This window comes from Ictalurus punctatus, chromosome 5 (genome assembly GCF_001660625.3).
Source record: "Ictalurus punctatus breed USDA103 chromosome 5, Coco_2.0, whole genome shotgun sequence".
NCBI lineage: Eukaryota > Metazoa > Chordata > Actinopteri > Siluriformes > Ictaluridae > Ictalurus > Ictalurus punctatus.
This window is the reverse complement of record NC_030420.2, coordinates 5,460,837-5,475,825: the sequence shown is the minus strand read 5'-3', so window position 1 is coordinate 5,475,825 and position 14,989 is coordinate 5,460,837. Positions and strand designations below refer to the sequence as shown.

Here is a 14,989-nt window from a genome sequence, read left to right as displayed (position 1 = left end):
TACTGTAAGGACAGAAAAGGAATCCAGTACGTGTTGAGAAAAATGACCAACAGCACTTGTATAAAATTCTTGATAACGCTGCTTTGCGAAGCACTGCTACCTTCATTACCCGATTTAAGGAAGTGATTACATTATCTAGTAAATGTAACCTACTTGACTACACAATGCAACAAAAGCAAGTAAACACGTTCGTTTGGCCGCCGGTTAGAACAGACCATCTTTCACAAGTCAAGTTTATTTGCTCTCAAAGTACAACTCCCAGGAATCCTGGTGGATGGTGGTGTCCAGGTCAAAGTATTTACGTTATCGGATTTGCATTAACCATTGACAGAAAACAGAAGAGTGCAGCTACTTGGTTATTGTTCAGTGTGATGATCAGACATAAAATCAACAAGATAATTATATAATAAAATCAACAAGATAATTATAGCCCAGAGTCAACAAATTAGTGACTGCACCAGAACTTCTCAACTAGTCATATAGCAGCAGACATTTTTAGTTAACAGCTAAAACACTAATACAAATGAATACTATACATGAGAATTACATAAAGGTTTAGGGCTTAAGCGCAACTAGGGCAAAGTGCCCAACTACTTCCATGACTTTGCAGGGATCAAAGAGCAAAAGGACAGAACTGTATTGTGAACTTGTGAGGCTACCTTTCATTTTTTGACAATATTCTAGAAATAATATGTTCGTGCGGTCATATATACAGGTGCATCTAAAAAAAAATTTAAATCGTGGAAAAAGTTTGTTTTTTTCCCCCCGTAATTTAATTCAAAAAGTGGAACTTTCATATTTTCTAGATTCATTACACATAAAGTTAAATATATCTCAAGCCTTTTTTTTTGTTTTAATCTCGATCATTACGGCTTACAATCAAATCAATCAGACAAATGAAAAATCCAGTATCTCAAAATATCAGAATAAAGAATTTATAATACAGAAATGTCGACCTGAGAAGTGCTCTAATCAGCTAATTAACTCAAAACACCTGCAAATGTTTCCTGAGGCTTTAATCTCTCAGTCTGGTTCAGTACACAAGCACAATCACGGGGAAGATGAAAGTAAATGCTGCATTTCATTTGGAAATCAAGGTCCCAGAGTCTGGAGGAAGAGTGGAGAGGAGCAGAATCCAAGTTGCTTGAAGTCCAGTGTGAAGTTTCCACAGTCAGTGATGATTTGGGGTGCCATGTCATCTGCTGGTGTTGGTCCACTGTGTTTTCTCAAGTCGAGAGTCGATGCAGCGTCTACCAGGAGATTTTAGAGCACTTCATGCGTCCATCTGCTGACGGGCTTTATGGAGATGCTGATTTCCTTTTCCAGCAGGACTCGGCACCTGGCCACAGTGCCAAAACTACTAGTAACTGGTTTGCTGACCGTGGTATTACTGTGCTTGATTGACCAGCCGACTCGCCTGACCTGAACCCCATAGAGAATCCATGAGAGACACCAGACCCTACAATACAGACGAGCTGAAGGCCGCTATCAAAGCAACCTGGGCTTCCAGAACACCTCAGCATGCCACAGGCTGATCGCCTCCATGCCACGCCGCATTGATGCAGTAATTCATGCAAAAGGATTAAATCCCCGACCGACTATCAAGTGCATAAATTAACAGACTTTTCAGAAGGTCGACATTTCTGTATTATAAATTCTTTATTCTAATATTCTGAGAAACTGGGTTTTTTTTTAATTTCCGTCCGCCGTAAGCCAATGTGTAATGAATCTAGAATATATTAAAGTTCCACTTTTGGCATTAAATTGCAGGAAGAAATTAACTTTTCCACGATCTAAAAATTTTTTGAGATGCACCTGTATTATAATCAATGTTCAACATGATGGAATATAAAAACATGTTTGCTAAAAGCTATGCCAAAAGGTCAATGTTTCCTCTCTGTAGTTAAAAAGGATCGCCTAAATATTACTCACTGTTCATCGCAGTATCATAATTATAGTACCCCGATTTTGTTATTAAAAGTTTGACACAATTAAATGTATAGAATTAAAACAAAATGTGTGAACTGTTACATGGAGGTGATGTGTAATGAAAGTCTCCAAAAAGCCGTTCTTTTCTACAGTAACCGGGGTGACCCTGGTGATTACAAACAAGGCTACTCTCCAAACAAACCACTACGTTTAAATTGCATCAGCATCAGATCAACATCAGATAATGGTCAATACACAGAGCTCTGATGTCAGACTATAACAAGAATTTTAAAAATGGGATAGGTGCATCTACCTTCACCTGAATCATGTCTGTCAAGTACTGTGATGAAATACTTTCTGCTAAAGTAGTTGCATGATTACACTGTGAAATGAATTTGGCCCATGGGTTGTTATACTCACTATGTACCACATGCTACTCCATTTAGCATCGTTGAAGTAGATGGAGTCAGACTGTGCTGCGCTGGTCTTGACTGAACCTGGGTACAAGGGTTTATAATCTCGCTTTACCCGTCTCTTTATTACTTGCTGCTGAATCCACTCCACCTAGGAGATAGCAAATTCATACTATGGATTAATTATTACGACAATTCAGATCATTTGTTTTAATAGAACTGGTCAAACATCTGGTTCCAAATTTTAGTGTAAGATCACTGAGGATGTTGTGTGTGTGTGTGTGTGTGTGTGTGTGTGTATATATATATGTATATGTATGTATACATACATATACATATATATATACATATACATACATACATACACACACACACACACACACATACACATACATACACATACATATATATATATATACACATTATATATATATATATATATATATATATATATATATATATATATATATATATATATATATATATATATATATCACAGTATCACCCTACAATATAAATTTTTTTTGTGTATATGACAAAAAATTCTTATGGATCACAGTACACCCAGGTGTGTTGTCACCATGGTGACGGCCTGACCTTTGGTTCCATGGAGATAAAGCTGTGTGTGCCACGGCTGGAGAGCGTCGACCTTTTTATCGTCCGGCTGTGGAAGAAATGGTAGTAGTCCTTCAGGTCACCGATCTATAGGAACAACACAAGACTCCCATTAAAATCTTTAGGAACACAGATGAGGAAAATCACAACGGTGGGTAAATAAATTCCATAAAAAGGATGAAACCCATCCATTCGAGCACACCAAACTTAGACGGTCTTGAATAGATTTTAAAAAGTGCTGAGATAGAGCTGATGTAATATCACATCATTGACAGATTTTGCTCAATCATTAAGAATGTAATGAACATTTTGACAAAGTTACTCTAGAGCAAGGCTTCTGAGCACCAGTCCTGGAGACCCCTGCACAGTTTGAAGTTTTCTTTACTACCTGATCCCAACTGATCAGCTAATTACTAAGCTCTTCTTCAGTCTGGCAGGGTGAATTGAGGGTAGGGAAAACTTCAAACTGGACAGGAGAAAGAGTCCCTAAGAAAGCGTGTACGTCAGTTTAGCATCAGCGAGCAATGAGACTCACACATTTCTAACTCGTACAAATTTCCCATCAAATACTGCGTGACAGCACTTGATACAAACGCCATCGTCATATGTCCGTCATTCCTCTTTCTTCCTCATGCCTCATACATATGTTGGCTCTCAAATGCGCTTTCGAGTCACCTGCATAACAGCCGGTGACTTCAGTCAAACCTACAGGCAACATGTTGTCCAAAGCTGCCCATAGCCTCCCATCATTTCTCATCATCAGTGAGTGCATTTTGTACTTTTTGGAGCCGCACAGAGCAATGTAGCTGCAAGCTCGATTTTGTTCCCTCATTAGCTTGCTAGTTTGTTACCCAATGATCTGCAATACCGAGCAACAGAACAGTTCAAAAGATAATTCTCTCAGTTCTCCGTCTCAGTGCGTCTTCCCACATTGGTCTGAATTTTTCCCCCAACTGTCTGTGATTGGCAGGCCTGTGAAGATGTGCCTTTAACATCGTTGAGTGGTTCTCCCTAACCATAGCAAGCGATACAGGGCCAGAGTTGGGTCTCCGTCCATCTCCCCATATCTCCGCTGAACGGGGCCTCCCGGATTACTGCACAGCCATGACCCCTCTTCTCATGCCTCACTGTGGGGCTGGAGTTCTCAGTTAAGCAACTCTATCTCCGCCAGGCCATTCAGTGATTCATTCTTCAATTTCCACATCCACCATCATCCAGGACTAGCAGGCTTACGACTTCATTCTGCTAGCGAACTTGGTATTTAGCCAAAGCTGCACCTCGGCTATGTCTCCCCTGCCTCCCAGTGCAGTGACGATGATTGTGAAGACAGCGCAACCAGCTGGCAGATTTAGACGACCTGGCATCAGACATAGCCACACTGAAATTCTCGATAGACTCAGGAGAGAACTCCTTATAGTCTGAGAAACATTTTACCCTTTCTGAATCTTATCCGAGGACAACAGGGATGCCATGTGTGGAACCAGGCCAGTCTGGCAGTGAACCAACAGTTGAACCACAATGTTATCAGTGTCATACCAAGGTCATAACGACTCATTGTGGTTCTCCCTGGCAGAGTCGGACAGTCCATTAGGTCAGGATGCATTGGCCCACAACTCACCCCACACTGCACAGAATTCAGTAATCAGACCACAGAGTCCAACTTGTGGTCCTGAAGTAGCCTGCAAGTCATTGGTATCCAAAAGTGCTCTAGTGGTTGGAAATAACTTGGTATCTTTCTGGGGGCTGATAAACTTTCCACAGTCTTTCTGAAGAGAGAAAAGCTCCCCCAAGGCCCCAACATGGGATCTCCTCTTCCACTGGAGTTCCTATGAGCCCATGCAGGACACCAAACTGCTCTTTACTAGTGATCACTTCAGCAAAGAGAGGGAGAACTGCGTGTCTTGCCAATAAGCTTACCTTGCATTGGTGGCCTAATGACTCTAATGTGACAGTGTGGTTGAACGCAGAGTTTCTACAAAAAGTCATATCACCCACTTTTCTCACAGAGATCCAAGAAGTGGATCACCTGTTCATCTGTAACCAGTGAATGGCACAGGGAAGTCCACAATATAAACACAGACTGGCCGACTGGGTGGTTATTTGTTGTTCAGAGAACCACAGTTATATGCATAACTAGCATTTTTGGGAGGATCTTCTGTTCCTAATTATTTCTGATTAATAATAAATAAAGCTATGCCTACATCTAAACCTTACCATTACCTTAAACTCACTGACCAGATGGAAATATTTTGGCTCTTCGTGCTAAATGTAATAAAGCATTTGTATTGGGACTGGGGTGACTGTGAGGACACTGTGCTGTCACTGTGAGGACATCTGGTCCTTTTTGGTGACGAATGGCTAAATGCATGTACACACACACACACACACAAGTATTCCACAAATTTGGGGCCCCCTGCAAGCCACAAGATGTGGCACACACACACACACACCCCAAAAATAGACTTAAGTAATTAAAACTAACAATACAGAAATACCTAAAGACATGGGAAGATGCGCTTACGCCACACTCGTAAGACTGCTTCCCTCGAAGACTTAGAACAGAACTCTGACCAAGCAATCACAACCCTGTTATTTCTGCTCATAAGCGCAATAAGAGTCATGCTGATCATTTACAACACGTTTAAGATTAACCACACACACACTTTTGGTGTTTGGGGGTTTTTTTAACCATGATTTTTGACAAGACAAGAATTGACAGGACTTGACATGACCAATTTTTTTCTGATGAAAGCTTTGAGCTACCAACGAAGAAGGGCATTCGAGCCCTACAGCAAGTTTCTACAGAAGTCTTAATCATTCGTTCATGCTTACAGTTCACAAATTTGCTCACAGGAAGTTGCCGCCGTAGCAAAAACTAATTATTTTCTTTTTTTCAATCGTGTCCGTGTACAAACGTATGGAAAAAGATGGTTCCATCTACTTTAGGGTGAACAAACACTGTAACTAAAAAGATCTAAATATCCGTTACTCATAGTTAGGCAGAAGACCTGTCGCATCTAATCCCACTAACCTAGACCTTAAAAGAAAAGAAAAAAAGAGTGACGTGAGATTTTTAGCACTGATCTGTAAAGGTATGTCTAGCGTACATAAAAAACACCTTACTGTATACGTCACAGTCTTTACAGCCTTGTACTTTGCCCGTGTTTTTACTATACCAATCAATAAAAATTAGTGCAATTTTAAAGCTGTTGACGTTGGAGATTTCGCAGAGACCCAAGAAACTCGTTAACTAAGGGGTCCCTGCATTTGTTTTTTTTCCCCCCATCTAAAAGCCTCATGAATGCATGAAGCAAACACACATTATAACAGGCACACCTCCGTTAACTCGTTAACTTGTGACTTAACACATGGAAATTATTCAGACAGCTAAAACGCAGCAGGTTCATTGCTATCAAATATTACCCACATCAGAGAGGAATGATTTCTAAGATATACTATTTTATCCTGCCGTTAAGTAGTCAGTCGAGTCCCAAAATTAAGAACGCATGGGAAATGGAGTTAGGAGTACAAATAAGTGAAGAGTTTTGGGAACGTGCTATAGATATATATAGATAGATAGATAGATAGGATACGGTCTACCGCGTCTTGCACTCGTCTTGGGCTCATCCAATTCAAATTTTTCCATAGGGACCATTTGTCTAAGTCAAGACTTTCTGTAATATATCCAGAAGTAGAGGACAAGTGTGATAAATGCCATGGCTCTCCCGGTCATCTTGGCCATATGTTTTTTTTTTTCTTTTGCCCTGATCTCTATGGTTTTTGGACTGGTTTCTTTACTATCATGTCCACTTTTCTCAGAGTAGATTTAAAACCTTGCCCATTGATTGCTATATTTGGGATTCCTTATGCCTCAGTTCCATTAAGCTCTGTACAAAAAGATACGATCGCTTTCACATCCCTTAATAGCAAGACGTTCCCTACTGTTGAATTGGAAGTCTGCTAATTATCCATCGATCTCCCAGTGGCTTAAGGACATGATGTTTTTTTTTAAAACTCGAGAAAATAAAATACTCAATGAGGGATTGTACTTACAAGATTAGTTTTTTATTTATATGAATGGCAACCCTTTCTTTAATATTTTATGGATTTACAAGCACTTCCCACTTGAATTTTTTGCCTGTTGTTTGATTTTACAATATATAAGCAACCGGAGATATAGATATATATATATATATATATATATATATATATATATATATATAGGTTGTTTAGTTGATGGTCTTTAATTTTGTTTTTCTTTTCTATACTATGTACGTATGTGTATATGTACGTATAACAATAAAATGAGAATGTATTGTATCTATGTGACAGGAAGTATGTTTTCTTTCTCAATAAAAATATTTTGGAGGAATATATATATATATATATATATATATATATATATATATATATATATATATATAAACTAAGCTTACCTTGACGTGCGTACTTACTCCTTGTTAACCGTGCATTCAGTTAAAGAACAAAACCAGCAGAAATCCTGGGGGTTTTTTTTACTGAGATAGCTGAGATCAATATCACAATCTTAGATTTGGCTACAGTTACCCCAGCAACCCCCATTTCCACAATTACATCACACTGAAACATTGTTTGGCAGTTGGTTGCAAAATTCATTCAGATGAAGGGGGGGGTTTGTGTGTGTGTGTGTGTGTGTGTGTGTTTATTTTTTTTCAGTCAGAACCTATTCAAGATTAGTGTCTGTAGGCTAAAAACCATCAAGATGTCAAATCATTCACTTCAACTGCACTTCAGTAGTTCAGTAGTTTTTATTGACCACTTCAGTAGTCGGTGGCTTGGTGAGCACCTGTTGGTCCAGAGATCAATAAAAGGAGGAAGCGTTTGCTCTCTTTGAGGTGACAAAAAAGAGGGGTCGTTTTTGTTTGTTTGTTTGTTTTTGGGTTTTTTTGGGGGGGGGGGGGGGGCTCCTGTGTCCTCCACCCTGGAGGATGATTTAGGAGTGCTTGAAAGTTGCAAAAGAGCACTTAGCCTAATAAAAAATAACCACACAGGAGTGGATGTGGTCCAGAAATGTGTGTGCAACTAGGAGAAACTTTTGGAAAGGAACCCTCTAGTTTTTCCATCATTCATATCTGAACTTCACTCAAAGTGAAGGCAAGTCCAAGTCGAACTATGAGAGGGGGGGGGACGGAGATGGGGGGGACGCTACAAAATACTGGGGAAATAATCACAGGCTGCAAGAAACGCTCGAAGACGGACACGTTAAATTCCTATAAACGTTTGAGGGAAGCCTTACCTGGCCCAGGTTCGAGTAACCGTATGTGCTTGCTATCTGATCGGCCACCTCGCTCCCGCCGGCTATGCGAACCGCCCAGTGGTTGGTGTAGACGCGAGCTCGCGGACACGCGAAGCCGAAGCACAGCGCGAGGACGCACAGCGAGCCCAAGCGCCGCAAAGCCCCGTCCACGACCATGTTTATTCCCCGCGTCCGCTCTTCTCTCGACTCCCTCTCAGGAAAACAGCCAAACTTGGTCTTGCCGCAAAGCAGGGATTCTCATAGAAGTGCGCGCTTGACCTCCACATATACTCCAAAAGAGAGCGAGAGTCGAGAAGCTCGGAATCCTCAGTTCGTGTGTGTGTGTGTGTGTGTGTGTGTGTGTGTGTGTGTGTGTGTGTGTGATGTTCAGCCTCACAGCGCATCGACCGTTTAGCCCAACGCGGCGGTGCTCCGCACTCCGACGGAGAGCCAAGTGTGTTTTGCGCAGCTTCGGTCAAATTTTGATGCTTTCAAGAAGACGGTGCCGTTAGTTCTCTCTGCCCCCCCTCCTGGGTTTTTTTTTTCTTTTTTTTTTTTTCTTTTTTTTTTTTGGTAAAGTGGAGGTAGGGCTTATAGCGCCTCCCTCAAATAACTAGCGACACTCCGTGGAGTAGCTTAAGGGAAACGCGCCCGCGGGGTTTAAGTAGTCTCCGCAGGGTCTTAAACACACACCAGGTATCGTCCTTCAGCTGCCTCTGACACGCGAAGAACACACACTTTGTTAAACCAGTGTCTCAGCTCCTAATTTGTACGTGTGCGTGTGTGTGTGTGTGTTAGCCAATATTCAAAAACTCCAGTTCACTTGATCTAACCAGCCATAAATACCTTGTGTTATCATTAGGGTTGATTATAACAGACAAAAAGTGTCACGGTTGATATGGTGAAGAGAGTTTCAGTGCTTTGTACAAGGGCGTTAAGCCGGGTTGTTAAACACGCTGTGCGATTTTGGATATGATTTGGTCGTCTGAGACAAATTTTCACAATCCTAAATGATACCTATAATCCTAGGCTAAAACCTGTAGTCTTTTGTCAGTAGTTTGTCACGTTCCCCGACGGCCGATTAATGGCCCTTGCGATCAAATTTGAGGCACAGTCCTCCGTACGAGTCTTCTTGCGTGCGTACGTTTTTCACGTCTAGACTGTCGTATAATCTGACATTAACGACAACTGAGATCCTACAGTGTGACGTGGCTTACAGCGGGGATTGACTATTAGAAATCGTATAGTGTGCACCCGGGTTTAGTTCCTATTTCCAGTTATCGCTTACATTATAGCAGCTGTATATAGTTGTAGGCTAATCTCACCATCCTTTCTTTCTCTATCTCACTCTCTCTCTCTCTAAAAAAAAAAAATAAGAATAATAAATGCTGCTTGTCATGTTACATAGAAACCGGAAAGCACAAACTCTTCTGTCACTGAACACTTGAGTCTCATGGATGCTCTGTAACATTAGTCTATGTTTAACAAAGGTCTGTTATAAAAAAAAAAATTAAATAAAAGGTTTTAAATGGTGAAGTCGTTCGTTAATAAATTTTAAAAAACTGTGATTGTTGGCGAATTATTGTGGTAAAAGACAAACAGCGGTGTTTGAAGGTTTGTGAAGGATTTAGAATTTTCTATATATCTGCATAAATATGAACTAAAACATAGATCAAGTGAACCCACTTAAACAAAGAAGGCAAAAATATTAAACTTGGTCATTTGTTTATTGAGGACAAGCCAAGGGGATGTTGGAAATTTATTTATTTAATTTTTTATCAGATGAAACCTAAATAGAACTTTTTTGGTTTCAATGAGCAGTGTTATGTTTGGAGAAAGGAAAACACTGCATTCCAGCATCTGTGAAACATGCTGGTGGTAGTATCATGGTTTGGGCCTGTTTTACTGCATCTGGGTCAGGAGGACTTGCCATCATTGATGGAACAATGTTTTCTGAATTGTACCAGTGAATTCTAAAGGAAAATGTCAGGACATCCTGTCCATGAACTGAATCTCAAGAGAAAGTGGGTCATGCAGCAAAACAATGACCCTAAGCACACAAGTCGTTCTACCAAAGAACAGTTAAAGAAGAATACAGTTAATGTTTTGGACTGGCCAAGTTAAAGTCCTGACCTTAATCCAATAGAATTGTTGTGGAAAGACCTGAAGCAAGCATGTGAGGAAACCCACCAACATCCCAGAGTCGAAACTGTTCTGTACTGAGGAACGGGCTAAAATTCCTCCGAGCCGATGTGCAGGACTGATCAACAGTTACCGGAAACGTTTAGTTGCAGTTATTGCTGCACAACCGGGGTCACACCAGATACTAAAAGCAAAGGTTCACATACTTTTGCCACTCACAGATATTGGATCATTTTCCTCGATAAATAAATGACCAAGTGTAATATTTTTGTCTCATTTGTTTTATTGTGTTGATGATGTTATATTAATACAGAAATACAGAACATTCTAAAGGGTTCACAAACTTTCAAGCACCACTGTATTTCCAACATGCAAACTAAAAAGCAACTCAACAATCAAGTTTAAAGTTTGTTTAGCTTATTTTTTGTATTTAAAAAAAACTATATTATTTTTTATAAGAATAAGAATTATTATTATTATTATTATTATTAATATTATTATTATTATTATTATTATTATTATTATTATTATTACTATTATTATTATTATTATTATCATTATTATTTTAGCAGTTGCACCTGGACTGGTGTCCCATCCATGGTGTGTCCCCTTCTCATGCCCAGTGTTCCTAGTATAGACTCCATCCATCATCACCTTGACCAGTATTAACCAGTTGCTCAAGATCACTGTTGCTACACACCCTTAGTTGTCAGTAAAGTACACCTGCCTTACATCTACACTCACTGGCCGTTTTATCAGGTAATCCTATGCTCTTTGTAGGTATACAGTTGCAATGAAATGGGATAATCACTGACCTGACCAAGTATTTTTTTAAGCACAGCAGTGACACTGATGTGACAGTACCATAATAGTAGATGTTGTGCTGATATGATTTTTAAACACCCTAATTTCACTGCTGGACAGCACAATTGCACAATAGGTAGCATTGCCACCTTACAGCTCCAGGGTTCAAATCTGAACTCGGGTTACTGTCTGTGTCGCGTTTCACATGTTCTCCCAGTGTTCACATTTGTTTCCTCCAAGTTCGATGAGTTCCACAGTCCATAAACATGCAGGTCGGCAGATAAGCAACACTGAATTGCCCATTGGTGTGTGAATGTGTGTGGGTATGGTGCCTTGCAATGGAATTGGTGTCCCATCGGGGGTGAATTCTCTTGCCTTACTCCCATTGTTACTGGGACAGGCTCTGGCTCCACCTTGACCCTGAGCAGGATAAAGTGGCTACTGAAGATGAATGAATTTCACCGATGGGTTAAGAAACAGTCCACCGAATAAAAATATCCATCCAACAGCAGGCCTTTTGTATGGAAAAATTGGTTGTAATAAATAAGCTATTAATTGTCAATGTACAACTAGTACAACCACCCAGATACGTGTGTCTTCTAAAGTGGGCTATGAAGAGTTTTTCCCCTTATCCATTTATGAGCATAATCTGTTCACTGGGTGGGAAGGAAGGGATTATTCTCTCAGCTGTCACTAGTCAGTTATAGGCACCTGTGAGAGCATTCCTCTTCAAATGTGTAGGGGTGCCCTGTGATGTTGCATGAATAGATGCACTGGCGAAGCTGCATATGTCTCAGAGGAAGAAAGTGTTGACCCTCACCCTCCCAATTAGGTAGCTGTTGTTCAATAGGGGAGAACTAGTGAGTGGAAATGGGCAATGACCAAACTGGGTAATGGATCAAATGAATACACAAGCATTAGTTAGACACACTACCATGCCTCTTCTGGATTGAGAATTGTCCACCTCCACAATAATTTTAGGTCATCTTTGGGCTTTTTCCATTGAGGAACATAATCAGGGTGACTTGTCAAATTGTACCAAACCACAGATGGGCTTAAAGCTAATTGCGACAGTAGAGTGCACCTAGTTGAAAGGGTTACTTGATTAAAAGGCCAAGAGTGTAGATATAAGTTAGGTGTACCTAAACTGGCAACTGTGTATAATTACTATATAATACACCGTATCGTACTCGCTGTATATACGTACTATTTTACGTATACGTTTTGGGCATCATCGGAAAATATTTCACTTTGATTGATTGTTTGTTTTGGCAACAGTTGCCTAGTTACAGTACCTCGACAGCACATGCGAGCAAATCCCCATTAATTACAGCCAGTTTCTCCTACAAGAGAAGATACGAATTTCGCACATCCTTGTAAAACGACATTAAAGGGATGCCATTCGTTGTGAGAGTGTGAGAGTGATTTAAAGCAGTAAAGAGCTGGTGAAAAACATACACACGTGAAAACTGTGCAGCGAAATCAACTATCCAGCTCACGCAGGAAGCGAACAGGCCCATTCAGCTGACTCGCTACCGGGTGGTTAGGAGGTGGGGTGGGGTGTGTTGGGGGGGCTTGCAAATCCATGTGACAACCCTTTACCTCGAGAGCCAAACTCCCCCCACTCCCCTCAAGTGTCTCCTTTTTGTCTATAGTATCCGAGGACGGCTAGCAGTGACAACTCACACCCGCACACCCCCTCCAGCATTCCACCGCACATTCCTACTGACGCTCCACGCGATGGCTGAGATTTTGAGAAGAATTAAAAGAAGCAATGAAGCGTGTATTTTTTTCTTTCTTTTTTTTTTTTTCAAAACAACTACAACCAGAGGATCTTTATATATATATATATATATATATATATATATATATATATATATATATATATAATTTATTTACTTATTTTAATCTAGACCACTTAAAAAATCCCCCTGAATTCCTCTGGATTTTACTTGGCCAGGGAGAATCTGGCCTCCAAAAATACTAGGGGAAAATCCTTTTAAAGAGAGGCCCCTTTTTGCTCAATTAGTGTGTAGCTTTATTTAGACGTGCAGCATAGACTGCTCTCATTGACCTGTATGTGCAAGCGGGACGGGCAGCAGGAAAACAAGCTGGTGTAGACACAATAGAGGCTCTGTGGTCCATCACTGTACCACAGGGTCCTCTGATCCTGGCAGGTGGAATATCCAACAAACCGTAACACAGAAGGTGGTCCCCAAAATGGTTCTGCAATTGGCCACAATGTTGAGGCCTGCTATGAGTATTTTATTGTAAGCAATTATTATTATATTTTTTTCCCCTTAAACCCTTTATTGTAGTTTGATCATGTTTTCTTTTCCATTAGGGTTGGGAATACAATATTACCACAAAATGGCTGGACCAGAAACTGAGCGCTGAAATAAAGTTAATAGGTAGTGCTTGATTGTGTAACTATAGAACAATTAACATGTTGGATTTTAAATGAGATGCTTATTCAACTTTAATGGTAAATAGTTCTATGTTTTGGATAGAAAGATATGTCTGGTATAGAATTAGTATTAAACTGCTAGACCTTATAAACATGATCAAATGTTTTGGTGTGTGTGTGTGGGTGTGAGAGAGAGAGAGAGAGAGAGAGACTGAAAGATGATACTGCAGATGAATGATTCCTCTGGATGTAATGTAAAGAAGAAGATGCTCTGTGAAAGAACACAAACATTATAAAAAAACTGTTTAGTACTAAGGGATGCTGGCTTAATGAGAGCTGACTAATATAATGAGAGCCACACATAGAGTAAAACCAAAGCCATACTACTGTTAATGCATTCAGGACCAAAGAATTGGATTGATTTGTTCAGAGACTTTGAGGATAGCTGGTCTGATGACTGGAAGTGAGTGCACATCGTGTATGTTTAGTGTACACAAACAACGAATGTGGGTACAAAGATCATGCGAATGTATGACCCCCAGTACATCAATAAATAGTCATAGGCTTGTTTACAGCTAGAATGTTTGTCCTGAACTTCATCCAGTTTAATACTACATAAAGAGTACATCGAGGTCCAAATGTAAAGAAGGGTTGTCTTTCGTTAGTTTTATTATTAATATTCGGCTTTTTGTTTTAAAAATAAAAAAAAAAATGCCACAGCTATATGGTATGCCTGCAATAAAAGTCACCCAGTGATCATCCTTTAGACAATGCTTTGAGAAAGATTGGTTTTGACTATTTTAATTGGTGGAAGAAAACTCCAAAAGCTGTTAAAATATCAATCAACACATCCAGGGCCAGATTTGAGAAAAAAATCCAGAAAAGTTGACAATTCCATAATTTTGCCACAATAGGTCTAGAACAGTTGATGGAAGAAGTTCTATACAAGTGTCTTGAGTCTTGTTAAATATTTCAGGAAGAGACTCAGTACTGTTTCCTCTCCATATAGTAATTGTGGGGGCGGCGATCGTCTTAGAAAAACGAAAAGGTTACTATAAAATGATACAGCATCCCCATATGTTTCAACTACAAATATGTTGAAATATTTGTCCCTTCTCAAGGAGAGTTAGAAAGTCATTGATACCCAGCATTAGCCACACATAACGTGTGTACTTTGAATGCATACGTGTATACATAATCCTTTTGGTTAATATTTTGAAACAGATATTCCATAAATGTACTGCTTTCGCAGCATATATAACAAAAAGATGGCTTCAGTAGGAAGCTGTTAGGTGTTGGTAGCTGCAGGACGAAACTAGTTCATATTCTTAGCTGTTTAGTGGGTGGCTGTGGTAGAGTGGTAGAGCGGGTTGTCCACTAATCGTAGGGTTGGAGGTTCGATTC

The 14,989-nt window shown here is 40.0% G+C and overlaps 1 protein-coding gene across 5 annotated transcripts in view; it reads right to left on the bottom strand.

Moving 5' to 3' along the window:
- pcsk5b (proprotein convertase subtilisin/kexin type 5b) overlaps positions 1-8,830 on the bottom strand; it is a 53,884-nt gene extending 45,054 nt beyond the window's left edge. For 2 of the 5 annotated variants that reach the window (XM_053680123.1, XM_053680124.1), the window contains exons 1-3: positions 8,233-8,830; positions 2,940-3,044; positions 2,350-2,493 (exon numbers count right to left, since the gene is read on the bottom strand). In XM_053680123.1, coding sequence (XP_053536098.1) covers positions 2,350-2,493; positions 2,940-3,044; positions 8,233-8,409 — 426 coding nt within the window. In that variant the 5' untranslated portion in view covers positions 8,410-8,830. The remainder of the gene's footprint in view (positions 1-2,349; positions 2,494-2,939; positions 3,045-8,232) is intronic. The other 3 variants (XM_053680125.1, XM_017468160.3, XM_017468158.3) reach the window with 3 other exon arrangements.
- Positions 8,831-14,989: the final 6,159 nt, after the last annotated feature.